The following is a 27734-nucleotide window of genomic DNA, read 5'->3' as shown; positions in this document are numbered from 1 at the left end:
GGATTTGGCATAATTGCTTTCCCCAAATGTAGATATAGTGAGAATGTGTGCAGGGGCTGTGAATTAAGAGCACTTTGTTGTTTTTGTAAGGCCCCCAAAAAAGGAAACCCCAACTCTGTCCCATGGATGGATGGCAACCCCAATCAACCGCAGGAGGCGTCACTTGATGCAAACCGCAAGAGGTGTTTATTCCAGCGCGCTGGGACCCAACTCGAGGAGTTGAGTCCCTAGCAGAAAATCTTGTAGGTTTATAAAGGCAGAGACCACACATCGGGAGGGTCACACATGAAAGGGGGAAAAGGAGGAACAAAGCTGCCAGAAAATTTCAAAGGGGGTCTGGGTTTGCTGACAACATGTTTCACAGTGTTTTACAACAGGTGTAGATTCTGGTCAATAGTTTCTGGTAATCCTACTGTTTGAGCACTATCTGGCTATCAGGCTCAATTTACTCTTTTACTCTCTGTTTGGGGCTGTTTCCTGGAACAGCTTTAAGGGCTTTGTTCCCATTACTGGGAGGGAAACCTTAGGGAGTTGAGATAAAACAGACAGCTTAAAAAAATGTCCATTCTTTCAGTTATTATTGCTTTTATTTCAGTTGGAGCATTCTCAAGAGTAGGTACTTTATTCCTCTGCTCAGCCTTTTATGGAACTTATCCTGGAACTTTCCAAGAAGGCTGTTATTAATAGTGTCTTCCCCCAGCTGCTACTCTGTTTGGGGGAAAGGGTCTGTAGCAAAGATTTCTTTACTTGTTAGGCAGGTTCTTGACTACTTTCCTGTGCAACAGATTATTCATGTAGGGAAAAAAAAGAACCTATCAGGCTGCCCATTACCCTGAGCTTTGAGCAAAGAGGCCTTTTGGGGTGGTGCTTGGGCTCCAATGCTCAATATGTGTGTCCTATGTAGTTTTTCACTCATCTTTATGTTTAGGATTTAGATTTTTATATTTGAATTTGTACAAACCCATTGTGGAACAAAATTGATAATGAAGAAAGAAAGTATAATGCAGGCACAAAAGGAAAGTCCCTGTGTTCTCAGAAGATTCACTGGAATGAGTTGATAATTGGCAGATTAAATAGGTAAAAGATAAATAAATTTATTTTGTTAATGGAATAAATCACAAAATGTATTTCCTCATTAGTTCGAAATGATTTTAAAAGCTTATATATACTCTGTATACAGGAGAGGAGGAGAATGAGAGTTGTAGATAATATTTAGGGGAATAGTAAATGATATTAAGGGACTCAGTGATCTTGGAGAAACTTACTTACTGGGTTCAAGTCTATTGGATCCACAGGAGAGGCAATGGATTTTTATGTGTTTCCCTTTGTAATATCAAATGGGACTGACATAGAAGACGATGATGTGTGGCAAATCTGTCTATGAATGTTGACAAATTTCAGTCTTTTTTGTGGTATGAATTTCACTAATAAAACTCAAGCTAGGGATAGAAGAAAGTTTTCTTGCTTGGTGGTTCTATACTTTAAACAGATGAGATATCAGAGTACATCTTCCAGCATCTGCTTTCCCTATGTTCCTATGAAACTGTATTTTGGGGTGATAGTGCCTAGAATCCTTCAGTAGAGTGGTGGTTAAGAGACATTGCACTAAGCTGGGCATGGTGGTACACACCTGTAATTTGAGCCATTTGGGAGGCTGAGGCAGAAGTATGACAAGTTTGAGGCCAGCCTGGACAATGTAGTGAGAGTGTTACAGGTTTGAGAACTTCTGGGAAACAGAGGTAGTGTGAAGGCCTCCCTTCAAACCCCAGTTCTGACAATAAAGTCAAAAAGATTTCAGACATGTCATTCAGTACCAGACACAAGTTCAGTAGAAAGAATAGAAAAGGGGAAAAGGGTACACTCTCAAGGGAAAGAGTGTGTCCTCTTACACAGATCATATCCTGGAATTCAGGAAGACAAGGAGAGGGCATGCCTTTTGTGCCTTCCAGTTTTATTGGGGATCCCAGGGAAGTTTCCAGAGAGTCCCACCCAGGTATGCCTCTTGACTTTTGACTGACATCAAGCTTTGACTTGGCATCAAGCTTTCAAGTTCCTGGTGCTATGACCACTTTAGGTCATTTTGGTCCATGCTGACCAGTTCTAATTGGAGTCTGTTCTTATGAATTCATTCTATGATTAAGGGGAATTATCCTTGTCTTCCTGAATTCCAGGATATGATCTGTGTAAGGGTCACAAAAGTCCCTCCCTTCAGGGTGACTTGTGTTCTTCTTACTGACATTATCTTAGTCCTGCATTTCTCCTGCAGATGAAAAGTTGTTTGCTGAGGAATGTTATGTATCCTGTTGATTTAAACCAGGCACAGATGTAAGTAAATTGCTTCTTGAAAGGAAAGCTTGTGGGGTCTGTGCAGTGGGCCATTTTATGAATTATTTTCTTAATCTCATGTTCCCACCACTCATGTCTGTCTGTTCCCTATAAAGACCCTGTCTCAAAATAAATAATAGTTTATTAAGGGCTTGGAATATACCTTAGGAGTAGAAGCCTTACCTAGTACTGCAAAGTCCTGCATTTAATCCCTAGGACTGCAAAAACAGAAAAAAATAGAATGAAAAGAAAAAGCCATTATGCAGGAATCAGAGATCAGCTTATATCTACATTCACACACTTGGGAGTTGTGTGACTTTGAGGATGATACTTTACCTGTCTGAGCCTGTTTGATAATTTTCAAAAAGGGCCTGGCATGGTGGTGCATGCCTATAATCCCAGCTATTTGGGGAGCAGGAGAATCACACATTTATGTCGGCCTAGGGAACTTAGCAAGATCCTGTTACAAAATTAAAAATGTTCTGCAGATTAGCTCAGAAGTAGAGTACCCCTGGGTTCACTCTTTAGTACTAGGGGGAAAAAAGAAGGAGAGAGAAAAAGAAGGGGAAGTAGGGAAGGAGAGAAGAAATTTGAAAAATGGGCATGGGGTTGTAGCTCAATGGTAGAGTTCTAGCCTACCATGTATGAGAGACTCTCAAAATTATCAACATCACCAAAAGAAAAAAAAAAAAAGGTGAGGGAATGTAGATAAAAACTAATTAATGTGGTTGTTTTTTGGATTAATGTTAAATGCCTATAAGGGTAAGTACTTGGTGCATAGTAGACAAGTTATGTGCTTATACAGTAAATAAATGAAAAAGTAATGGCAGACCACGTAGAATGCAGTTCAAACCCTGCCCTATTTATTTATTTATTTTTAAATTTTTAAATTGGATCTCACTAAATTATCAAGGTTGGTCTCAAACTAACAATCTTTCTCTTTTAGCTTCTTGGGTAGCTGGGTTCATAGACACACACCACTGAAACCACTACCATTTAGGCTTTATAGCTTTATTGTCATGAATTTGTTTCTGAGTTTTTTCATTTTGTCATTAAAGAATATTTTAATCTCTCTTAAGTATTATTTCCAACATAGTTGTCTGCACAATTTTGTCCTTCTTCTTCCTACCAACCCACGTCCGCAATGTTTTTGTTTGTTTGTTCTGTTTTGTTTTTCCATGATGCTGGAATTGAACCCTTCCTCAAATTTTAATATGTAATAACAATAATAATAACAATAATAATAATTATTAAAAGAACCCAGGGTCTCTTTACTATAGAGCTACATCCAGTTTTTTTTCAATTTTTAAAAATTTTTTATTCTGAGGTAGGGTCTCAGTAAATTCCTGAGTCTGGCACCTTGAATTTGCAATCTTTCTGCCTGAGCCTCCTGAGTTGCTCAAACAACAGGAGTGTACCACCACACTCAGCTTGTTTTGTTTGTTTTCCTTTTATTAACTTTTTATTTCAGAACAGTTATCCATTTACAGAATTTTTTCAAGATAGTAGAGTGCCCATATACCTCACACAAATTTCCCCCACTATTAACATTTTATAATTTTTTATACATTTATTACAATTAATGCAACAATATTGAAACCTTATTATTAACTGAACTTTATTTGTACTTTATTCAGATGTCTTCAGTTTCTTTAGATGTTCTTTTTCTGTTCCAGGTTCCCATGCAGGATGTTACATTGCGTTTAACATTCATGTGTCTCAACTCTTTGGTTGTAGCAACTTCTTAGACTTTAATTTTGATGATCTTGACTGTTTTAGCAATTACTGGGTACTTGCTTATAAATATCTTTCTCAATTAGGATTTTTAAAAGCTGATCTATAATTCACCTAGCCTAAAAATGTGTTTTTCCCCCACTTTTGTACTGCTGGCTAGGGAACCCGGGGCCTTGCACCTTCTAGGCAAGAGCTTTACACTGAGCTACATTCCCAGTCCCAAAATGCACACTTTTAAATTACATAATTCAATGTTTTTTTACTATATGCACAATATTTTCCAATTGTCCCTACTCTCTAATTTCAGCCCACAAAGAATCCTTACAACCATTAGCAATCACTACACATTCACGTTCCCTGATCTACCCACAATCATTAATGTGCTATCAATATGGATTTACATGTTCTGAACACTTAATAGAAATGGAATCATATAATATGTAGGCTTTTGGATTTTTTTTTTTCACTTAGCAAAATATTTTCAGAGTTCATATTGTAGCATAAGTTACTACTTCATTTATTCTAGTGACTGAGCAATATCCCATTATATGCATGCATATACCATGCCATATTTTGTTTATCCTTTTATCAGTTGATAGATAGACATTCGAGTTGTTTTCATTTTTTGATTATTATTCAAAAGCTTCTATGAAAATTCATATGTGTTTTTGTATAGATTTTTAAATTTTCATTTGGTACTATACTTAGGAGTAGGTATCATGGTAACTTAATGTTAATATTTCTAGGCATTTCCAAGCTGTTTTCCAAAGTGCACTGTTTTACATTCCTCACAGCATCTTTGAGAATTTTAATTTCTCCATCTACTCCACAACACTTGTTATTGTCTTGGCCTTATGCATGCTAGGCAAATGACCTACCACTGAGCTACATACCAATCTTATTGTCTTTTTTGTTTTTAGTTGGAGATTGAACCCAGGATCTTGCACATGCTAAATATGTGCTCTACCAACAAGGCTACACCCCAGGTCCCTGTATTATCTTTTTAATTATAGCCCTAAGTGAATTCTTATTGTGCTTTTCACTTGTATTTCCCTAATGACAAATGGTGGTGAGTATTTTCTCATATGCTGATGGGCTATTTATATACTTATTTTTTTAGTTGTAGGTGGACACAATACCTTTATTTTATTTTTATGTGGTGCTGAGAATTGAATACAGGGCCTCACACATACTAGGCAAGCACTCTACCACTGAGCCACAAACCCAGCCCCCTATACTTTTTTTTGTTTTTTGAGAATGGTCTATTTAAATCATTTGGTCAATTAAAGAAAATTAGGGGGTTGGTTATTAGTTTTGACTTTGCATATTCTCTATATTATATATACAATTATCAGCTTTACGATTGGCAAATATTTTCTCCCATTTTGCTTTTTGTCTTTTTACTTTCTTAATGGTATCCCTTGAAGCAAATGTAACTGTAACTGTGAGTAAATAACTATATAAGTATGATAAAATCCAATTTATATTTTTGGTTGGTTGGGTTTTAGGTCTTATATCTACTGTGCCTAATTCAAGGTCATGCAAATATACATTTTGGTTTCCTTCTGAGTGATTTATATTTTGCACTTTTTAGGTGTGATCCATTTTGAATTGATCTTTGTATTTAATATATGGGTGTCAGATCATTTTTTGAAAATTTCCAGAATAGTTTCAGTTTTAGTCTCTTAAACTCAAACCCTTAAGAGTTTGGTTCTGGATTATGTATATTCTTTAGAAAAAAATGGAATAATTGAAAGGTATTAGTTGATAATAACATTAGACAGTAGATAGCAACAAATATTTTCCAATTCTCACCCTCCAAGAGGTACTACTGTAATACTTAGTGTAACTTTAAGAACCATCTGCTGAACTTGGAGTCTGTACTGGGATTTGATCTAAATATACATGCATATAAACTTATTTAACATTGTATAATATAAGCACCTCCCCCCTAATTTTACAGATAAGGAAAACAATGTACAGAAATTCAAAGTAACTTGCCCAAGTTAACATTGCTCTCAAGAATCAAGGCTAGAATTTGAATCAAAAGAGACGAAGTCCAAAGGTATGGTTTTCATTACTTAGACTATAATTGCATGTATTCCTTGATAATTTTTTCAAGTGCAAATAAACATGATTACATAAAAACATTTCATACGTTAATTTTACATTTTATTTTTGCTGTTCATTTCCAATAGTCAACTTTCCACATTACTTTATACAAATAAATAAAAATGAAGTAGTAGAAGTTTCAAATTTTTAAAGCTCAAAAACTACTAATAAATGGATGGAACTGGAAAAATATCATGTAGGTGAGATAAGCCAATCCCAAGAAAACAAAAGGTTGAATGTTTTCTCTGATAAGCGGATGCTGTTCCATAGTGGGGGTGGGTAGGGAAGAATGAAGGAACTTTGAATTGTGCAGAGGGGAGTGAGTGGAGGTCTGGGACGGTGGGTATAGGAAGGATGGTATGGGAAGAATGAGACAGAGATTATGACCCTATATACATGTATGAAAAAGTTTTTTAAAGAAAGAAGATAATCACTGTCAAAAAAAAAGATAATAAAAAAAAATTTCAATACCACATATGACTTTACTAAGATTATTCTGAAGTGGTCACATTTTTCCTGTTCCCAAATGAAATTGATGTGAACTTTCTAAGAATTAAAAAAAAAAGACAAACTTAATAATCTTTATGTTGAATTTTATAATCAATTTATATTGACTCCCACATGGTATTTCTTATGGTATTTTGCTGTCATGTGATGAAATGATTTCATTCTTTATGATAATACTCAATACTTAATAGAAAGATCCTTCTACTAAGTAAATTTAATGTTATTGTATTGATTAGATAATCATAAATAATTTATTAAGGATAAAAAAACCCATTGAATATTTGCAGTTTTATATAATTTAGCCAAATATATCATTATTGGTAACCTCAATAATGTATTTTGTTACTTATGTATATATGTGAAATAATTTAACTTGTTTTCTGATTCTCATTACATAGCTTATTATGGGGAAATCTGTGCACACTTTGATTCTATGATCACTAGGAACTCAGCAGCATTTTAGAGGGGTAGGGAAGGAATTTTAGCCAATTAATCCCCATTAGTCTCCTTTCACCCCAAGTTCTTTGAAATGGACAACTGAGAAAAGGCAAAGATATGTAAAACACTATGCAAATGTACTTTTAGGATTATTTCCTTAGCTTCTTAAACCTTATCATTGTCCTTTCCCAAGGAACATAAACATCTAAATCTGCAGACAGGATATTATTAAGGTAAAAAACCTTATTTATATTTGTTCATTAGTGCCTATTTTCCTCCACTCCACTATCACTGATATTTGGTAAGAAATTTAAATGTTCCCAAATTTAATAGGCAAGGAAAACTATTATATTTTAGACTTTAGGTAGAGTCCTATTGTTTTACAAGAAGCCAGTTTTCCTAATTGAATGATCTATCCATGTGATATTGAAGAGTTTACATTCTGATTTTGGGGAATAATTGTGAAGGTTTACAAAAGAAGTAGAAATTCAAAACGGGGAAAACAATTCACAAGTTTTCAACAATGTAGCATCTTTTTAAAGATAGAAAGATTTTCTTCTGGATGTTTCAAGTATCTGGCATATTTGTGTGGACTGTGGTTTTGGTTAATGTAATTTTTCCAAACCACTTTTTGTGTATTGCATAGAGAAAAGCCTGATGGAGATTGTAAATCAGGACTGTTTGGCCAGTGACACCTTAGGAACGAAGGATTATTTCTTGACGGCTTTACACATATTTTCAAAAAAGCAGAAGTTCCTAATATTACACTCTTAAAATAAAAATAAATAAATAAAAATAGGCAGACAGGTCCATTAACTCTAGATATTTGTGGTTTCTGAGGTCCTTCTGTTAAAGCATCAGAGATGCGAACTCTTGGGGTCTGATAACCCACTCCACTCAGGTCCTTCTGGTCAGAGGACGTTGGGCCCTCTGCACTGCGGCAAATAGACACGCATGTGCAGCACTAGGGGGAGCTGGTGCGCATGCGCAGGTCGGGAGGTGCGGTAAGTCTGCGCTGCGGTAGTCTTGCGCAGAGACGAGCGGCCCCTGGAGATGCCTGGCGCCTCGGCCTGAGGAGCGGTCAGCGGCGCGATGGAGCGAGCAAGGTCAGCTGTTTTGGTGGCTTCTCTTAGCCTGGGGAACATTCATTTTTGTCCACTAAATGCTCCAGGTTACTAGGACTAGGAGTATTGTATAAAACTGGAAATTCTGGGCCTACAGCCCTTTGTTTTGGAGAACCAGATCAGACACCTTTGGAAATTTGGAACTTATCTGTTCTACCCTTTGGTGTCATGCGGCATTGTGCCGCATCCTCTCCTCTGTCCTCCGATGCCGCAACAGGTCCTTTCGTGGGTGAACCTTTACCTTGCAAGTCTGAGGTGGTTACTGTGGGTTGCCGGTGTGGTGTGGGGTTATATTGCCGGTGACCGAAGCCCGGGAGGGTAAGCTGAGGTGTCCATGATAGGGCGTGGGATTTGCTGCTCGGCTTGGGAAAAGGGAAGGTGCCGCGCAGTTTCGGGGACATTCGGGAGGTGACCGTGGTGCGCAGTTCCACAGTACCTAGTGGTTTCGCTTAGGGGATACGGCGAGATTACCTCAGCACAGATGGGAGTGGATACACCGAGGGGACTGTAGTGATTTTAGGGAAGGAACGTAATGACACACAATTTGGGTGGCTGACTGAGGGGACCTGGTACAGTTTTGGGGTTATGTCGGGGTGACCGTGGAGTAATTTTGGCGGTGGGGGAGGGTGCAGCAGGTATCTATAGGGCACTGGGGTATCTACAGGGTACTGGGATAGTCTGCCCTTTTGCTTGTAACAGAGGTGATACAGCTGCAGTTCAGGGGGTAATACAGGGCCACCGGAGGGCTGAGGGCCAGAGGGTAGGTTGGACATCCCGTAGTGTCGTTGGGGCCATCAGGGTTTCCGACATGAGTGGGAGGAGTGGGAGCCCATGAAGGGGAAGTGGTGGTAGATATAGTGGGGGCCAGTGGGGTGTTCACAGTGGCTGTGGTAGTGTGGGGGAGTATTCATTGGTGTGCATGGCCGTAATGGCAGGGCCAGCTGAGTGTCCGAAGTGACTGGATGGGTCAGCAGAGTGACCTCTGGTGTGAAGGGAAAGGGGGTGAGAAGATGGATGGTTGCAGACAAAAGTAGAGACTTTGAAGGAACATTAATTTTCATGTGATCTTTGGGCGTGGTGCAGTTTGCATATTGTGATTGGGCTTTTTGCTTTTTTAAGCTGCCATGCCTCTACAGTGAAGTGCTGGTTGCAGAAATTTGGTTTTGGTTTTCTTGTCTATTTTGTAAGAAAGGGAAATGGCGTGCAAATATTAGTGTTGTACATCTTCTGACAAATATGTGAAGGGATGCCACGGGGCACTGTTTTTCATTGTTTTTCCTATTCATAATATGGTTTTCAAAGGCTATCTCAGGATCGGAAGAGGGTAATATTTCGCGTCACCGCCATTGTGCACTTTCCCAAAGATGGCCGCTGCTGCAGAGGCACTAGTCTGCGCAGGCGCAGCAGGGTGGGGCGGGTGGTCGCCCCTCCTCATAATGTCACAGCAGGTGTGGGACTGTGCCTGTCTTCTCATTTTTGCCCTGCTGAAATTTCAACCATATGCTCTGGAAAAGGCATGGGTGAGATAGGCGGCATCTTAGGTGAGGTGTCCGCCCCCTCCCCAAAGGGCTGCAGTGAAGGGTGCAGGGTGCGCAGGTGCAGCAGGTAGGACAGCTAACTACCTGCTATGGAGCTGGAAGCAGAGAGGATGGTTATGCAGCCTTGGCTTGGAGAGGGTGGAAGACCTCCCCTTCACCTGACTGCTATATCAGCTGCTGTTTTACCTCTCTTTCCCTACTGTGTCACAATGGAGGGTGAGGGGAAGGACATGGGGTTACACATACTCCACTCAGCAGGCTTGGCAGCATCCCCCTCTCCACAGTGCCATGGTAGGGTTCTGATGGATGGAGGGGTGTGAAATGAAGGAGAGACTAGGAATTTGCAGTCTCCACAGTTGATTTATGACCCTGCTTTTCTGTGCTGTTGTAGACTGAAGTGGTGGGGGTCTACAGGACATCAAATGTGCATCCATCCCAAGACATGATGGTGCTGCTTGAGGCAGCCTCTGTTACTGGTGGAGATGTCAACAAATTTGTTTTCAAAGTCACCTTCTAATTTTTGTAGATTTTCCTTTTATTATATTGTATGGTTTATTTTCAAAGTGCATTCAGTAACCCCTTACACACTCCCCTTCCCAATATGTAGCCTTTGATTTTCTGCATTCGAGATTTGATAATTTAACAGTTGCATCTACCATTAGCAGTAGTTTATTTGAATCTTCTGACGCCCCATTTTTATCCCACCAAAAAGATGGTTTTATTAAACTAGGGGAGGGGCATTGCAAACATTGAACTATCTTGGACTCCTATGTTCAAAGAGAAGAAAAGAGAATCAGAAAAATGGTGAGAATCCTATTGGGTTGGGGGTGTGCGTGGGATCGGAATCATTGCCCAAGACTGTTGCCTTCAGAAGAATTTTTAAATTAAGGTTTTGATAGTTTTTGAAGTTGGAGCTACTGGGAAATTTGATGTGAAAAAATAAACCAAATAATAGGATTATTATATTCCATAACTTTTTAAAATATTTTTTCTTAAGAGATTTTGTTTTCCTTTGTGCTTACCTTCATTGTATCATATTTTTCATTTTATGTATGGTAAATAGTATGTCTGGTTTTCTTCAGGTGAAATTAACAAGGCAAATCTAGTTAGCTTGAAAAGCTTTGTTTTGGAATTTTCTATTTTTAGCAGTTAGAAAGTAGAATTTTGGAAATTTGTTGGCATTATTTATCATTTGATCATTTTTGTTGGCTTGTAGGAAGATGTTGCTTCATATATATTTTGGTTTAACTTCTGGATCATTTGACTATTTACAAACTGTTTAGTTGGTTCTCCATTTTGTAGTCTTTTACTCAGGCTCACCATTGCAACATGGCAGATCCCTTTGGAAAGACCTCATCCTGTTTCAAAGCATCTGAAGATTTTTAAGGTCTCTGAACTGTTCAGTGAATGTTTGGCTCCTTTCTTGAGCTTTTTGAAAATGAGGAATACAAATTCTTCTTGTGATATAGATGAAGGAAGCTTGATTGAGGGAAACTTGCTCTTTAAAGCAAGACGTCGTTAACTTAGTTTATTCACAGAACTTGTATTATTAACTTGGTTTTCTCTTTTATTTGATTAGTATTTTATTGATGTCTTAGTTCCCTTATTTACATTTTTATCTGTCTTACCGACTTGTCTTCCTAATTGTTCATTTTTGTTTTCCAAAGAATTTCACATTTAATATGTATAGCATTATAAATATATTTTATCTGTCACTACCCTGTTATTTAGCCATTTTTTTTAGGGAGAATTCTTGACTTAAGCATGTTATAAGTGCTGCCCCGTCATAACAAAGGACAATAAAATTTTTAATCTTGTTTCCTCTGTTTAGCTGCCTTCCCTCCACTTTTGTGGCTAAGAAACATGGAACTTGAGTAATAGTGCTAATGATGACATCCTCTGAAACTGGTAAAAGTAGTACATATATATTACCCTTTTCTCTAGCAATTTCTTAGTGCTGACTGGCTCAGAATTCTCCTTTTTATAATTGCTTGTGTTTTGGAGGCACTGATTTTTCCTATATTCAGGAAGTGCAGATGGGAAGGATCTAATGTTATCAATTTTTTAAAATTCCTGAGGTCTTCATTGAATTTTTAAATATAAAGTATATTAAACATTTTATAGGAAATGACATAGGAATAAATTATGGGATCCTATTAGTTTTTACTTTTCAGTGTATTTCTGGATTTAGATCTTGGAGTAAAAATTTTAATATTATTTATATATAACTTCATTTTTTTCTTAAACTGGTTAATTTTCTATAATGTTGGTTTCTGGTTGAGACTACAGTAAAGAAGTTTATAAATGCACCGGCACCTATGTGATTGTATCTGACACAACCAACATTTTTGAAATAAAGTTCATGCATGATTTTGTTATTTTATATTTAGGCTGAAAGTTGAAATAATGGGTCTTATTTTATAAATTTTCTTAACTGAACTCAGATTTTTTCACTCTGAGGAACTGATAAGGGGTAAAAGTATAGATTTTTTTTTTTTTCGATAATGGAGTATTTGTAGTTATACCATAATGGATAGAGAATAATTTTGTTGATAGTTCCTTTTATTGTGTTAAATTAATAGAATGCATTTAATTATTAAGTATATTTATGAACTCAGCATATGTCAGTATTTCCTTTTCTATGGGTCAATAACATTCCATTGTGTAGGATATATCATATAATGACATATTTTATTTATCCTTGAGTCAATAGGCATTTAAGTTAATGCTTTTTGGCTTTTGTGAATTACCCCTTTGGGAACATTAATGTGCTACAAGTTTATTGTATTTTTATCATACATCTTGTAGAGGAATTATTAGATCATTATGTTTGTCTCACAGTTAACATTTTTTATGTAGTGCCAAGGGCTGCATCATATTACATACCAACTAGCATTATATTTATCTCCTTCCCAACTCTAGTGTTAAGTAGTATATTATTGTGGTTTTGATTTGCTTTTGCCTAATGAAGAAGGAACTTCATGTGCTATTTGGCCATTTATATATCTTATTTGAAGAACTGTCTTCAGATCCTTTACCCATTTTGATTTTTTGGGGGGGAGGAACTGGTGCTGGGGATCACACACAGGACCTCATGTATGCAAGGTAAGTACTCTTACCACTGACCTACATTACCAGCTCTTCTTCACCTGTTTTGAAAATAGATTTTGCCTTTTTATTGCTGAATTTATATGAGTTCCTTCATATTCTGGGTATAAAATTTAATAAAAATACTCTTGATGTATGATTAACATACAAAAACATGTAGATATTTAATGTATATAAATTGGATGTTTGGAAGTTCATGTAAAGTTCTGAAAATGACTATCAGTACCATAAATTAATCTATCATTCCAAAGACCCTGCTCCACTTTTTGTTTTATGTTTTTGTTGTTTTGAATATTTTACTCTTAGCAGATATATGTTATAATTTTTTTCGCTTTCCTACTGATTATCATTTCCCCTTTTTTGAGGGGGTAGGGTACTGGAGATTCTAACATAGGGGCAATTTACCACTGAGCAACATCCTCAGCCCTTTTTATTTTTTATATTTGTAAATTTTTTTAAAATTTTGAGATAGGGTCTTACTTGTTTAGGGTCTTGCTAAATTGTTGATCCTCCTGTTTCAGCCTGCTGAGCTGATTGCAGGTGTGCACCACTTCATCTGGCTTCATTTCACTATTTTTAATGCCCTTCATTAAAATCAAATTTATTTATTAGTTTGCTTGTCCTTCAGATGTCATTGAAAGGACCTAATCCATGGTCACTAAAATTAGCAACATGTAAATTTTACTGTTTAAAAATCTTAATATGTAGGCATATGTGAGTTATTTTTCCTTTGGGTACCAGGGATTGAACCTGGGGCACTTAACCGGTGAGCCACATCTCCAGACCTTTTTTCATATTTTATTTAGAGACAGGATCTCACTGAATTGCTTAGGCCTAACTAAATTGCTGCGGATGGCTTTGAACTTGTAATTCTCCTGCCCTAGCCTCCCAAGCCATTGGGATTATAGGTGTGCACCACCATGCCTGGTGACATACATGATGTGTGTGTGTGTGTGTGTGTGTGTGTGTGTGTGTGTGTGTGTGTGTGAGAGAGAGAGAGAGAGAGAGAGAGAGAGAGAGAGAGAGAGATTCTGGGGATTGAGCCCAGGGTGTTAGGCACGTACTCTACCAACTGAGCTATATCCCCAGTTCATACATGATTTTTAAAAATAATTTTTGTGGCATAATTTGAACACTTAAAGTTCTTAAAGCAATAAAGTGATAGGGAGTTATTGGTAACCTGTTTTATTCTAAAAATCAGACACTACTTTTAAAAGTAGGAAGGATGCTGGGTGTGGTGGCACATAGCTATAATACCAGCAACTCAGAAAGCTGAGACAGGAGGATCCCACGTTCAATGCCTCCTTAGCATTTTAGTAAGGCCCTAAGCAATTGAAACCTTGTCTCAAAGTAAAATTAAAAAGAGCTGTGGATGTGGCTCAATGATAAAGCACCCCTGGGTTAAATTTCCAGTTACCTACACCCCCCTCCCCCCCCCAAAAAAAAAAAAACAAAAAAAATAGTAGGAAGGGTTCAGATAATTGACTTTTGGTGTGGGCCTTTGTATACTACGTGTGAAACACTAGTTGCTTGACTTATGAAAGGCCTTTTCTGTCTTCTAGTTTCGCATTTCTGAATTGCAGTTTTATGAGTGGTTCCTACATTTCCTAACATGGCTGCCCCCAGTGGTTGATTTGATTCTGTTTCATAAAACAGCCATTTTGTGAAATGGTCTGCAGGTCTTAACATGGTGGAAGTTTTTTGCTTTAAGCAGCCCTTGTTTTGCATTCTTAAAGCAAAATTTGTACAAAAGGCTTTTTTTAATATTTATTTTTAGTTATACATGACAATAGAATCTATTTTGACATAATTATAAAAGCATGGAATATAATTTGTTCTAATTTAATCTATTTTTTTTAAAAGTAGACATTTTGCAATTAGTGAATGTTTTGTAATTTCACTATATAAAAATATTATTTAGTAGGATTTTAAAAATATGCTTCCCAAGTCAGTTTTGGAATCAGCTTTGCTATTTTTAGCCAGAATATGTATATAGTGGTGGTATGTTAGTATATGCCTCTGTGTGTGTGTGTGTGTGTGTGTGTGAGAGAGAGAGAGAGAGAGAGAGAGAATTTTTCTGTATAGATGTGTAAATGTAAATGGAAGTGTATATGTACTTAATTTCCTAATCTTTTAAAAACCAGATTTCCGATACGATTGGCTATAATAGCCAAGATCCTGATTGTTTGAAGGGTAAAGATCTTCCAATATTTTAGTATTATTTTGTTTTAATTAGTTTTTGGACACTTTTGTAAGTTGATCATAAATAGTTTCATAAATTGATGAGGTGTACTAAACAATTCTCTTTATCTGTTTCAGGGATCGCTTACACCTGAGACGAACTACAGAACAGCACGTGCCAGAGGTGGAAGTCCAAGTCAAACGTAGAAGGACAGCCTCACTGAGCAATCAAGAGTGAGTACAGTCTGAACTGAGAACCAATTTAGGTCAGAATCATGTTTTAGTTTAGAACAAAAGTATCATGGAATGAAGAGACAAAAACAATTAAAGAAGCAGATGCTTATAATATAGGGATATAGTAAAATGGTGAGATTATCTTTGTTTTGGCCTATCTTAAGCTCTGATTTTAGTATAATTTTTTTCTTTATATATATAGGCGGGTATTATCTCTATAAAATTCTGTATCTTTCATTGTATATTTAAGATATTTTGATTTTTATTTATGTTATTAAAACACTTTGTATGTTTGTAAAGTGTTTTATACATTGAAGTAACATTAATTTATGTATTCTTGTTCTTCAATATTTAGGCTTTGGTTAGTGTGTTTATCTAGTTAAAAATTTAAAGTCTAAATTTTTTCTCTGTATTTAGTGCCTATACCTGTGGATACAGAGACATAATTTATGTTTCTAGAAGGGCAATTTAAATTAAAAATATCTGAACATCTTTAATAACCTGATGCATATTGAATCTGGCATTTTGTGATTGACACTAAAATTTTGATAGTATCAATAGATAGCATTTTTTCTATCTTCCGCTTGTTTTGTTATTTTTTTTCCAAATGAAAAGTATTAATTATGCATTAATATACAGTCAAAAGAGTGAGTCTGGTTCCTGGGGGTGTGTTTCAGTGATAGAATACCTAGCATGCCCAAGACCTGAGCCCCAGCACAGGACAATGGTGTGGGGGCACTGGAGCATCTCTTTTTTGTTTTTTATTTTGATGTCAGAGATTGAACCCAGGGGCCCTTAACCACTGAGCCACATCTCCAACCCTTGTTACGAGCCACTGGGATTATAGGCATGTGCCACTGTGCCCGGCCTGGAAAGTCTCTTAAAATCATTATCAATTCATTTCCCTTCCCACTCCAGAGATAATTTTTAAGTATTTGATATTTATCATTTAAGAATTCATCCTATGCATGCACGCGTGTGTGTTTATATACATGACACTGTGATTTATGATTTTTTCTGACAATATGTCTTGGGGATCTTGCTATAGCTGTATATATAATTATTTTATAGATTGCAGGTTATTTTAATCATTAACCTACTCGGTAGATATTTATTTGGTTTGCATTTCTTGGCTCTTAACAGTGATGGTATGAACAATCATTCTAAACTATACTGTATTAATAATTTATTTCCTTAACTATAGTTTTCTTTAAATTATAGGAGGTAGGTAACATTTTTACATGTTAACTTTTGTCACTTGTTCATTGAATATGTGAAAAATTGTCAAAGGTTTGCACATTTTCATTTTATTTTTTTATTCATTGGGGGTACTGAGAAGTGAGTCCACGGGTGCTATGCCACTGAGTTGCATCATTAGTCCTTTTTTTTTTTTTTTAATTTTGAGACAGGGTCTTGCTAGGTCGCTGAGGGTTTTACTAAAGTTACAGAGACTAGCCTTGCAATTCTCTTGAATCAGCTTCCCAGGTCACTGGGGTTATAGGTGTGTGCTGCCATTCCCAACAGAATAAAGCTTTCCTCATTTCTTCTAATTAATTTTTAGACATTCAAATTCTTTTTTGAGTAGGTTTTTTTTTTTTTTTTTTTTTTTTTTTTTTTTTTTTGGAGTCCCTGGGGATTGGGCCTTATCCATGCTAGGCAAGTGCTCTACCCTTTTTATTTTATTTTGAGACATGGTCTTGCCAGTTTGCTTAGACTGGCCTTGAGTTTGCAATCCTCTTGCTTTCACCCCCTATGTAGCTGGAATTACCTGTATGTGCCACCACACCTGACTTTTTTTATATCGAGACAGGATCTTGCTAAATTGCCCTGCTGGTCTCCAATTGAATGATCTTCCTGCCTCAGGCTCCTGAATTGCTGGGATTGCAGGCATATATCACCACACCTGACTGAATGTATTCTTTGATTACAACTTTTATATTTTGAAGGTTGCTTTGATAGAATATTACATGAAAGTTTATATTTAGTATTTATAAATATTTTGTATGTTTTTGTCTTTCATGATGATTATTAACTATTTTTGATTTTTCTTTGTTTTCCTTCTGCAGACTTTTGTAGCTCCAAAGTTCTTTTTGTTTTTTGTTTTTGATGGAACTGGGGATAGAATCCAGGGGTATTCTATCATGAAACTACATCCCCTTAGTTTTTAAAAATTATTCATTTTTATTTACATTTTGGTACAGGTGATTGAACCCAGGAGTGCTTTTACCACTGAGCTACATCCCAAGCCCTTTTTTTAAAACAATTTTTTGAAAGAGGGTCTTGCTAAGTTGCTTAGAACCTTTCTAAATTGCTGAGGTTGGCCTTGAATTTGGGATTATTCTTCCTCAGGCTCCCAAGTCACTGGGATTACATGCATGTGCCACTGTGCCTGACTTACATTTTTTTTTTTTTTTTTTAATTTCAAGACTGTCTCACTAACATTTTCAAGCTGGCCTTGAACTTGTAATTCTTCTACCTCAGCCTCCTTAATACAGAGAAGTGCTCCAACATATCTGGATTTAACTGGTCCATTGTGTTTGTTTTCTTTTGTTAGAGTTTTTATTTTATACATCTCAACCTAGATTAATACAAGTGATCTCATGTTCATCTTCTTTTGGGATGAGGTATGCCTTCTACAGTTATCTTTTTTATCTTGTCCATATCAGTGGAAACATTTCGATTTTGAGGAAACATAACTTGAGTTTTCCTGTGTATATTATATATTACAACTGCACAGTCCTGAATTTGGAGGAGGATCTGAGTTGAGTATTGAGTTAGGGAAATTGTATAATTTTCCCAGTTCTCTTCATCCTTAGAGTAAATAGATTATAGGATTATATAGATGTAGTATTAATAGAATTGGTATTATGGTTTATGTAAGCTCAGAATTTCATGAACCAGGTACTTGTATATTCTATTAAGCTGAATCTTCATTGATAGTTATCCCATTAATACCCTACCATCTCCCATTCTGAATCATCTCATTATTATAAATCACCAAGAACAACAAAGATACTTTTATCTTTTGGTAAATTCCAAAAAGTTGGATGTGACTTCCTAGCAACCTGGGACAGAGGCCAGCTAATAATTTTCATCGTTTTTGTTTTCTGTACTGGGAATTGAACCGAGGGTCTTCTTACCCACTGAATTACATCCCCAATACTTTTTAGTGTTTATGCCAAGATAGGGTCTCACTAAGTTGCTAAGGGTCTTGCCAAAGTGCTCAGGCTAGACTTGACTTTATGATTCTCAACCTAAGTCTCTGGGATTACCTGCGTGTGCCAAGGCACCTGGCTTAAATTCTTTATTATATATTAGCATGTTTAAAAATTATAGAAGATCAATAGAAAAAAGTGAAAAACTTGTACTATCATCCCATTTCCAAATCCAGCTGTTATTGAATATTTTCATGTTTTTTTATCCCCTTTTTTCCCCCTTACCAACAATGGCAAAATTGCTGGTGTCAACCCATGCCCTAAACCAGGCCTTTCCTGTTGATCAGCAAACTATAATTTCCTATATCTTTGTGTTTGTGTGTGTGTGTGTGTGTGTGTGTGTGTGTGCACGCGCGCGCCCATGCCCGTGAGACAGTTAGCACGTGCACACACTGAGGAATGAATCTAGAGTACTTTACCACTCTGTTTCATCTTCATTTGTTTTTGATTTTTATTGTGGACTTGTTGAGACTGGTCTTGATCTTGTGATACTCCTGCCTTAACCTCTAGAGTTGCTGGGATTTACAGGCCTGTACTACCATGCCTATTTCCTAGATATCTTTCTTATTACAGTCAGATTCATAGCAAGGTTACTGACCCATAAGGGTATGTGAAGGGCTTTCTTTCTTTTTTTTTTTTTTTTGTGAAGGGCTTTCTTATAGAATTTTCTGATTATTAATACAGATGGTTGAATCACGTAGTTTGAAATCCCTCAAACCGCATGGAGCCTAAAAGTTATTTTACATAGTTATTTGTTAGGAAAATGGTTCAGGTGAAACAGACTTAATGTATAACTAAAAATTCTGTAGCAAATACCCTCACTCTATTGCAGGGCGAAAGCATTATTTCCATATAGAATAATTGGAAAGAGAGTGATGGTGGTACTGACTGACAGTATTTCTATGGGGATAAAAGCTCTTAGGTTTTTAATTCTTTGAGAATGTCCCCAGATTGGGTTAGTATCTACAAGTTTCTTGCACATATCTTTGTGCCAAGACTTTGTGCTTTGTGTTACAGTTAGCTCATGAACCTAAAGGATAATCTTTGTAAATGTAAGGGTCTTTGTGTTTTATTTCATACAACTGAATATGGACAAATATCTTATTATTGAGATATATCTTGTGTGTGTGTGTGTGTGTGTGTGTGTATGTGTATATCTCTAGATATAAATATTGTGTTTTTTTTTGTGTGTGTGTTCTTATAATAGGTGTCATTTGTACCCAAGGCGTTCTCAGCAGCAACAAGTACCTGTGGTGGATTTTCAGGCGGAACTGAGACAGGCCTTCTTAGCTGAGACACCAAGAGGTGGTTAAAGCAATATTGGAACATCAAGGTAGCTGATTTCAAGGAAAAAAATAACAGGTTAGAGTTCATACTGTAATGATCAGTGTCATAAAATAAGCACATCTTATGACATTTAAAACAATAGAAACCTGACCTTAACGTCCTTGCCCTGAAACATTTTGGTATTATTTCCAAACTTCATAGTGCATGCTTTTCAGGAAGTTTTATTCATATTTTATTTTGATTTTTAACTTTATATGAAAAATCATTATAAATAGGTATTATGAATGTCTTATAATTTCCTTTTGTGGGAGAATTCATTTTTGTGTGTGTGTCCAGTTTGCAAGTATTTACTGTATTAGTTTTTTTTAACCTTCAAAATATAGTGTGCTGCTTTACACTTTGACCAGAATTAGTTGTTTTGGCATAAATGAAATTGTAAATGTATCTCACATTCATTTTCAATGAGTGTTACAGAATCTAAGTATTTTCCCATGCTGTTTACTAATTATTTCTTTTTTATTGTCTTTCTCTCACTTTCATGTTTTCTCCAATGTATTTTCAAACTCTTTGAATCAGCAATGTAATAAAGATCTACTATCCATAATTTTTCAATGTGATGTACATTTATTTAGTCTGTCTTTTCTGTTCGTTGCTCACTTTTTTTTATGGGAAAAAAGACATTCCAAGTTTGATTTTGATTTAGTACTGTTTTATTTTGTAAATATTTTTCTGTTTTAACATTACAGTGCTCTAATTCCTGGGATTTATTTGTACACACACAACAGACACACACAACATATGTACTCACTTATTTATTATTTGTGTTAGAAAGGGTTTACGGATGAATTCTCTTATAGATATTTTGTTTTTCGAACTGTTACTCTTCAACATGAGTTAACTAGGATTGTTTATGTCCATCATTTCAAATTGAAATCTGAAGAGATAGCTTATCTGAGAAATGATCTCATGGTGTCCTTTATGCTCAACATTCTGTAGTAATTACAAGTACTTGTGAATAAACACTGGAATCTGATCACTGTCCCCAGCTGTTCTCCAGAGTAAAGACATTTTTCAATAAGTAGGTATCCACAGCTTAATTTTTTTTAACCTAGGAACTTTTTTGACTTTTCAGGTATATATGAAGCATATGAATTTGAATTTTACATTTAGATTTTGTTACTGTCCTCAATGTATCATGATATGTATGCAGATAGTCTAGAGTCCAAAACATGAAATCTGAAACACTTCTGGTCTTTTGGTTTGCAAACATTTTGTATGAGTGCTATTCAACCAGGAGTTTCTTTTTATGTAAAAAAATTTTTTTGTAGTACTGGAGATTGAACCCAGAGACTCACAAATACAACTGCTGTACCTCTGAGTTATATTCCTAGTACTTCTTTCAGAATTTTGACATGGGGTGTCCCTAAAGTATCCACACTGGCCTCTAACTTCTTTTCCTTTTTCTTTAGCCTCTGGAGTAGCTTGGATTACAGACTTGTGCCACTGTATCTAACTAGAGGTCCATTTTTGGTATCTGAAAATTTAATATGATAATTATCCAAGTGTGGAGCATAGAATATAAATTTAATATGAATTTTATTTCTTTAAAATATTTTTTGCAGTATGAATCTTAAATTTTCTGTTATCACTTTCTAAGGGCATGTGAGGAAGTATTTATTACCTTGAAAACATACTTAGGTTCTCATACTTCCCTTAGGTTTATTTTTTTTCCTTTGTTGTTGTTGTTATTAAATAAAAATTTTGAAGGAAATATTTTTGCATGTGTGTTTTTTTATTTTTATTAAATTAAATTAATTAATTTTTTGTGTTATTGGGGATTAAATTCAGGAGTGTTCTACCACCGAGCCAAATCCCCAATTCTTTTTGTTTATTTATTTTTATTATGAAATAGGGTCTTGATAAGTTGCAAAGGATGAATTTGAACCTACAACCTTCCTACCTCAGCCTACCATATTGGAGAGATTATAGGCATGTGCCATTGTACCCTAGTCTTCTGGTTTTAATTGGCATTATTTTGTAAATGAATATACAAATGGAACATTTGTATATTCTCTTGTTACTTCTTTAGTGATCATATATTTTGTACTTTTTCTCTAGAGGGTCTCAAGTTTAATCATTTCAAAGTCTATATTTTACAAAAGTTTGATTTTCCATGATGAGAGATCTTAAGTTGTTTATTTGCTTTTATGCCCTTTGATTTGAGAAGATCTTTGACTGCTCATCCATCATACAATGTGATGCTGCTTTTTACTTTGCAATTATTATAATCAATAGTTTGAGACCCTATATTATTCTGGCTGTAATTGACTATATAGAAGTCTTAAGCAGATTCATATCGTACTCGGTGAGGAAAGATTACCTAACATATTTTGAACAGGCTTTAGGGGAAAGAAAGAGAGAGAACATTGCAGTTGAAAATTGAAAATATTTAGGAGGTTAATCTAAAAGAAAACACTTTTTTAGGGCTGGGGAGATAGCTCAGTTGGTAGAGTGCTTGTCTCGCAAGCACAAGACCCTGGGTTCATTCCCCAGCACCGCAAAAAAAAAAAAAAAAAAAACCACTTTTTTAATAAATTCAGGAATAATTGAGATATTGATGTGAATTTTGGGAATGGGAATTCAGAATTTAAGAATTAGTAGGTAAAATAAATGAGTTATCACATTGGGTGTGTCAAATGTGGGAGTTAAGATAAGGGAATACTGAAGTTTGTTAGACTTGGTATGGCAGCATGAGAGGATGGGTGTTTTGAATGTGTGTTGTAGTGATTTTAGTGCAGAATTACTTGTTTAAACATGATAGATTGCAGTGCAGCTATAACATGCTTTCCTCTGCAGGCTCTATCTACTGTTTCTGAAGCTTCTGCCCAGCTTGCATTGTTTATAGGAGAACCTGCATCATACCTTTATCTGTACCAAGCCTTCCTTTAGGTGTTAAGGATCCCAAAATTTTACTGTTGACATCGGCTTTGGTGGAACAGCAGTCATGGTAAGATGTACATTAAGGTACAGGGTGGTAAGGGCCCAAAAGAATAATTTCCCAAGATGTGTGGAACTTTGGGTTTTTGAAAGTTAGAAATGAGAATATATCCATAGATATGCATTTTTATTGTACTTAAAAAAACTGGAGATGAGAAACCTTTGGTGTCTTGTACAAAGTTATGGAAACCATGCTGAGAAGAGATAACTTATGATGTGAGAAAATACAGAAGTAGTTTTTGGTGATCATTGCTGTTTTAAGGAACCATCTTGCCCATTGGTACTCTTAAGATCAGATTTCTGAAGAATTACAGACTATGTAGAAGTTTTTTTCTCCTTTTTTGAAGTACTACAGATTGAACTCAGGGGTGCTCCATTACTGAGTTATGTCCCCAACCCTTTAATTTTTTTTTTTTTTTTGCTTTTTTTTTTTTTTAAGACTGTCTGGCTAAGTTGTTAAGGCTGGCCTTAAAATTGCAATCCTTCTGTCTCAGCCTCCCAAGTTGCTGGGACAGAAGATTGAGTTGATTAGTATAGATGAATACAATCTGGATAGAGTATCCTAATGAAAATTCCATGATTCTGAAAATACAGAGCATGCATTCTCCAAGAGTATCAGAATTGATTCTTGAAGTATGAAAAACCTTAATATTCTATATTGCTTTTTAATCCCCCAACGAGTCACATTTTATTAATATAGGGAGATCATCACCCCATATTAAAATCTCACATGGGAAGGTCACTATGATATCTAAAATTGTGCAGTAGGGCAACAAAAATGAAAGAAGAAAATGTAGAGAAACTAGAATTTGAATGTTCTGAATATTGTTGTGTTATGGATCTGAATGTTTTTACAGAGCTAAGAAGTACCCTGTATTATGCTTTGGTTAGGTTGATGGCATGTGCAGTTTTATTTGAGGTACAGACTTGTTCAGGGTAAAAAACATAGTTATAAAATCAGATGATATGAAGTAATGTATTTGGGAAGGGAAGAGATTACAGCTCTAAAAGATAACTGAGCTGAGGGATCTCTGTGGAAAAAAATATGTTGAGTAATGATGGGAAAACTGCCTAAAATTTTAAGAAGTCAAAGTTTTCTTAGAACAGTCTAATGGTCCTGTGTCAAAATTTGGTCTAGTATATTAGTTAGTGAGAAGAAATGTTGGAGAAAAGACATGGAAAAGGATTGTTTATTTAAGGAAAACAGAATTGGATTGGTATGGGAGTTAGGGAACAAATGAGACAAGTTGATCATTGACATTTCCTTTAATAATTCCAGACTGTGGGCAAGAGTAGCAAGATGCTGCAGCACATTGACTATAGAATGAGATGTATCCTGCAAGATGGCCGAATCTTCATTGGCACCTTTAAGGCTTTTGACAAGCATATGAATTTGATCCTCTGTGATTGTGATGAGTTCAGGAAAATCAAGTAAGGCTGATTGGGTAATAGTTGGAGGCAAAGGCAGTGAAAATCCAAGGACAGAGCTGAAGTAGAGGTTATAAAGGGTGACTTACATAGGTAGAGAAACTATAGCAGGACCAGTCTATTGTCTAACCTCTCATCATCATCTCTGACTCGGGTCAGAGCTTTAAAAGCATTGCATCCAAAGTATTAGTGTAAGTTTGCAAGAACAATCATGCATTACTGGGAATAAAACTGTACACGATATGATTAAAATAGCAAATTATGTTTATTTAAAAAAATTAGAAGTGTTAATCTATTGCATTGCCTTCTGTGACAATCTTAGATTGAAGGAGAGAGAATAATTGTCAATGGTTGAGGAGTTGGGTTATAATTACCATTTGGTATCCCCTCTGCCTATTACTATTACTGTTATTTCAGTTTTGGCTTCAAGATTTATTTAAATGATTTTAAAAATTTTAAATGATTTTAAAATGATTTTAAAAATTTATTTTCCATTTTAGTATGGAAATTGAGGTGACAATTTTGCTTGTCGTAAAAGGCTTAGTCTCATCATTTGTATCTATATTTTACAAAAGTAATTTACTTTGTGTAATATTTGTGTAACATCCAGGAAATATTCTGGAAAGGACTAGAGTTAAAATAGAGAGGAGCTTTGCTATTTATACACATGTTAATTGAGTCAGAATTTTCTTTTAGGGGGTTAAACTGAATAATTTTCTTATGGAGACTCTTGGCATTAGTTTTTATCTTATTTGGTACTTTTGGTGAATGAATAAGGATTGCTAAAATTTATCTTGCTACAATTTTTTTCTTATTCATAGGCCAAAGAATGCAAAACAGCCAGAGCGTGAAGAAAAGCGGGTTTTAGGTCTGGTGTTGCTGCGTGGGGAGAATTTGGTATCCATGACAGTGGAGGGACCACCCCCTAAAGATGTAAGGAAGATGCAGGACAGTACAGAGCTGTTTAAAATTTTTTCTTTGAATGTAATTTTTTTTTGTTTTGTTCTTAACTGACATACAAAAGGAAGTAATTTTAATGTGGGAGGATACTGCATTGAGATGGCTAAAATTGGGGCACCATCGAGGCACAGTATAGTATACTTTTGTTAAATAAAATGTGTACAGAACTTTGTTAGCTACTGTTTTTTGATGAGTTATTTTAAATGCTGGGTTACCTAGATAGTAATGGGAGTTGCTGATTTATTTCCACTTGATATGGTGTCCTAACAATTTGAAAAATATGTATGTGGAGAATTACCTCCATGGTGTATACATTCATTTTTTCCATTTGCGTGCTAAAATTAATATTAGATAGGTTGCCTGGGGACATGGTGGGTAAAACTGATTTTTATAAGAACTTGGTTAAATCATTCAGTTTTACACTATAAATTTTCTTATTTCAGACTGGTATTGCTCGGGTGCCACTTGCTGGAGCTGCAGGAGGTCCTGGGGTTGGGAGGGCAGCTGGCAGAGGAGTACCAGCTGGTGTGCCAATTCCCCAGGCTCCTGCTGGATTAGCAGGCCCCGTCAGAGGAGTTGGGGGTCCATCCCAGCAGGTGGGTAACCAGGAAAGGATTTTAGCTTAGTGGAGGAATGTGAGTAGATGCTTGGATTGAGGACATTTAAAAATGTGTATTTATTTAAGCAACATGTTTTAGAACAAACAGGTAGGTAAATATAGAAGCAAGGAAATGAAACTAGTTACTTAAAATGGTCACTGGGTATTTAAAGCTGTCTTGATAGAAGTAAAACTATTACTTATTTATTAAGAAAAATATGACTATATGTCATTTGAAAAAAGACAGCTGTGAACTCAGGATGGAATGTATTTCAGTGGTAGAGCATGCACTTAACATGTGTAAGCCCTTGGGTTTGATTCCCAGTGCTGCAAAAATAAAATATGAATAAGGCAAGTATAAAATTGCAGTAATTATTTAGTATTTAGGAAGACATATCTATCATTTATTTTCTGTGTTTGAAAATGTGAGCATGTTTCTCATTTTTATTGTCTTCCTGGTTCTGCCTTCTCAGGTAATGACTCCACAAGGAAGAGGCACTGTAGCAGCTGCTGCTGTTGCTGCTACTGCCAGCATTGCTGGAGCCCCAACACAGTACCCACCAGGACGGGGGACTCCACCCCCACCTGTAGGCAGAGCAACCCCACCACCAGGTATGGGATTTGTGAAAAAGAATAATTTGTGTCTCTGAGAGATCATATGCCATCTTGAAGTGTTGTCTCAACTGCCTTAGCTAATGGATTAAGGCACAGCCTAAGTGCTCAATTAGAGATTTTGGGAATATATAACTAGTTCTCAATGAAAGAATATGAATTCTGTTTGATTTAGAGATGGCGAACAGGAGCAGTATTTAAAGAGAAACTATTTGATCCTTATTGTTGGCTGCTGATTTTCCCTGTTTCTGGATTGAGCCCAGCTCATTTCTTTACGTATTACTTTGGGCTGAAGTCTAACTTTCCGAAGTCAACTTACAGGGTCTTTCTTTCTGAAATGTTTTCTTTGTAGGCATTATGGCTCCTCCACCTGGTATGAGACCACCCATGGGCCCACCAATTGGGCTTCCCCCTGCTCGAGGGACGCCAATAGGCATGCCCCCTCCTGGAATGAGGCCCCCACCACCAGGAATTAGAGGTGAATTGGGATTATAGAAACTTGAGAGTGGCAGCTAGGCCTTTGAATGTATGTGTGTTATTTTTTTAACCATTTCATTGAATTTCATTTTATTTTTTCCTTTCTAGGTCCACCTCCCCCAGGAATGCGTCCACCAAGACCCTAGAATATTGTTGATTCATCTAAGTCACTTTTCTCCCTGCTATGTGTCTTGTGAATTGTGTAGATTGTTTGTGAGCTTTTTGTCCCCTTTCTGCATTAATATAGATAATAAATGCATAGAACAATTAAACCATGAGGTACTTTTCGTATATTTTTTTCTTTGCCTATTAATATTGGTGAGGTCAGAGTGAAAACATTTTTTTCTGGTATTGAATCCTATTAAGGAATTTATTCAAATTATTTTCTTAAGATTAAATGGTTGTGTTACCTGTTTTTTGCTTTCTGACTTTCTACTTTGTGCATGACCAGTGTTGGTTAATAACCTTTGCAGATAAGTAAACTCAGAAGACAGGGATTTTAAATGGTTATGCTAAAATTCATAATTAGCCTTCTGCTTTTCACTTTACTATGTCAAAATATCTGAAATAAAATGAAAGGTCTTATAAGGATACTATATTTACTGAAGGAAATTGTGGCACTTACATGGACTCTGTGCTCATTAAGTTCAATTATGTGGAATAGGAGAAAGCCTTTCCTTGTGAAATTTACCTCAGTTAATCAGTTTTACAGTACCCTGAGATCAGAATAGAAGACCTGATCCTGGAGTAAACATTGTCTACCAGCATGTAAGTATTCATTTATAAAGTACTATGAAGGGCAGACTGTTGATAGGGAGAAGAGGTTTGCATTTTGAGAAAATTAAGTTGTTTTACTTAA

At 36.0% G+C, this 27734-nt stretch overlaps 2 protein-coding genes and 1 long non-coding RNA gene across 8 annotated transcripts in view; all 3 read left to right on the top strand.

The window, feature by feature from the left end:
* LOC306650518 overlaps positions 1-6128 on the top strand; it is a 95988-nt gene extending 89860 nt beyond the window's left edge. For both annotated transcript variants that reach the window (XR_013760944.1, XR_013760945.1), the window contains exon 4: positions 6023-6128. This is a non-coding gene — a long non-coding RNA (uncharacterized lncRNA). The remainder of the gene's footprint in view (positions 1-6022) is intronic.
* Positions 6129-8088: 1960 nt separating this feature from the next.
* Positions 8089-22798, top strand: SNURF (SNRPN upstream open reading frame). Of its 5 annotated transcripts, none has more exons than XM_079129071.1 (4): positions 8089-8222; positions 15206-15301; positions 19724-19878; positions 22660-22798. In XM_079129071.1, the coding sequence occupies exons 1-3, from the start codon at positions 8209-8211 to the stop codon at positions 19827-19829; spliced, it is 216 nt and encodes a 71-aa protein (XP_078985197.1). In that variant the 5' UTR covers positions 8089-8208; the 3' UTR covers positions 19830-19878; positions 22660-22798. The 5 variants fall into 5 exon arrangements, with proteins under 5 accessions (XP_078985197.1, XP_078985195.1, XP_078985193.1 ...); XM_079129069.1 differs by lacking the exon at positions 8089-8222 and adding an exon at positions 9188-9270 and having other exon boundaries at positions 19724-19849; XM_079129067.1 differs by lacking the exon at positions 8089-8222 and adding an exon at positions 9188-9270.
* Positions 22670-27153, top strand: SNRPN (small nuclear ribonucleoprotein polypeptide N). Its single transcript, XM_079129066.1, has 7 exons — positions 22670-22810; positions 24080-24231; positions 25050-25161; positions 25632-25784; positions 26260-26398; positions 26751-26876; positions 26984-27153. The coding sequence occupies exons 1-7, from the start codon at positions 22808-22810 to the stop codon at positions 27019-27021; spliced, it is 723 nt and encodes a 240-aa protein (XP_078985192.1). The 5' UTR covers positions 22670-22807; the 3' UTR covers positions 27022-27153.
* The last annotated feature ends 581 nt before the right edge of the window (positions 27154-27734 follow it).

Source organism: Sciurus vulgaris (genome assembly GCF_902686455.1).
Source record: "Sciurus vulgaris genome assembly, chromosome: 2".
Taxonomy (NCBI): Eukaryota; Metazoa; Chordata; class Mammalia; order Rodentia; family Sciuridae; genus Sciurus; species Sciurus vulgaris.
The sequence above is the reverse complement of the archived record's forward strand: the minus strand, read 5'-3'. Positions and strand labels throughout refer to the sequence as shown.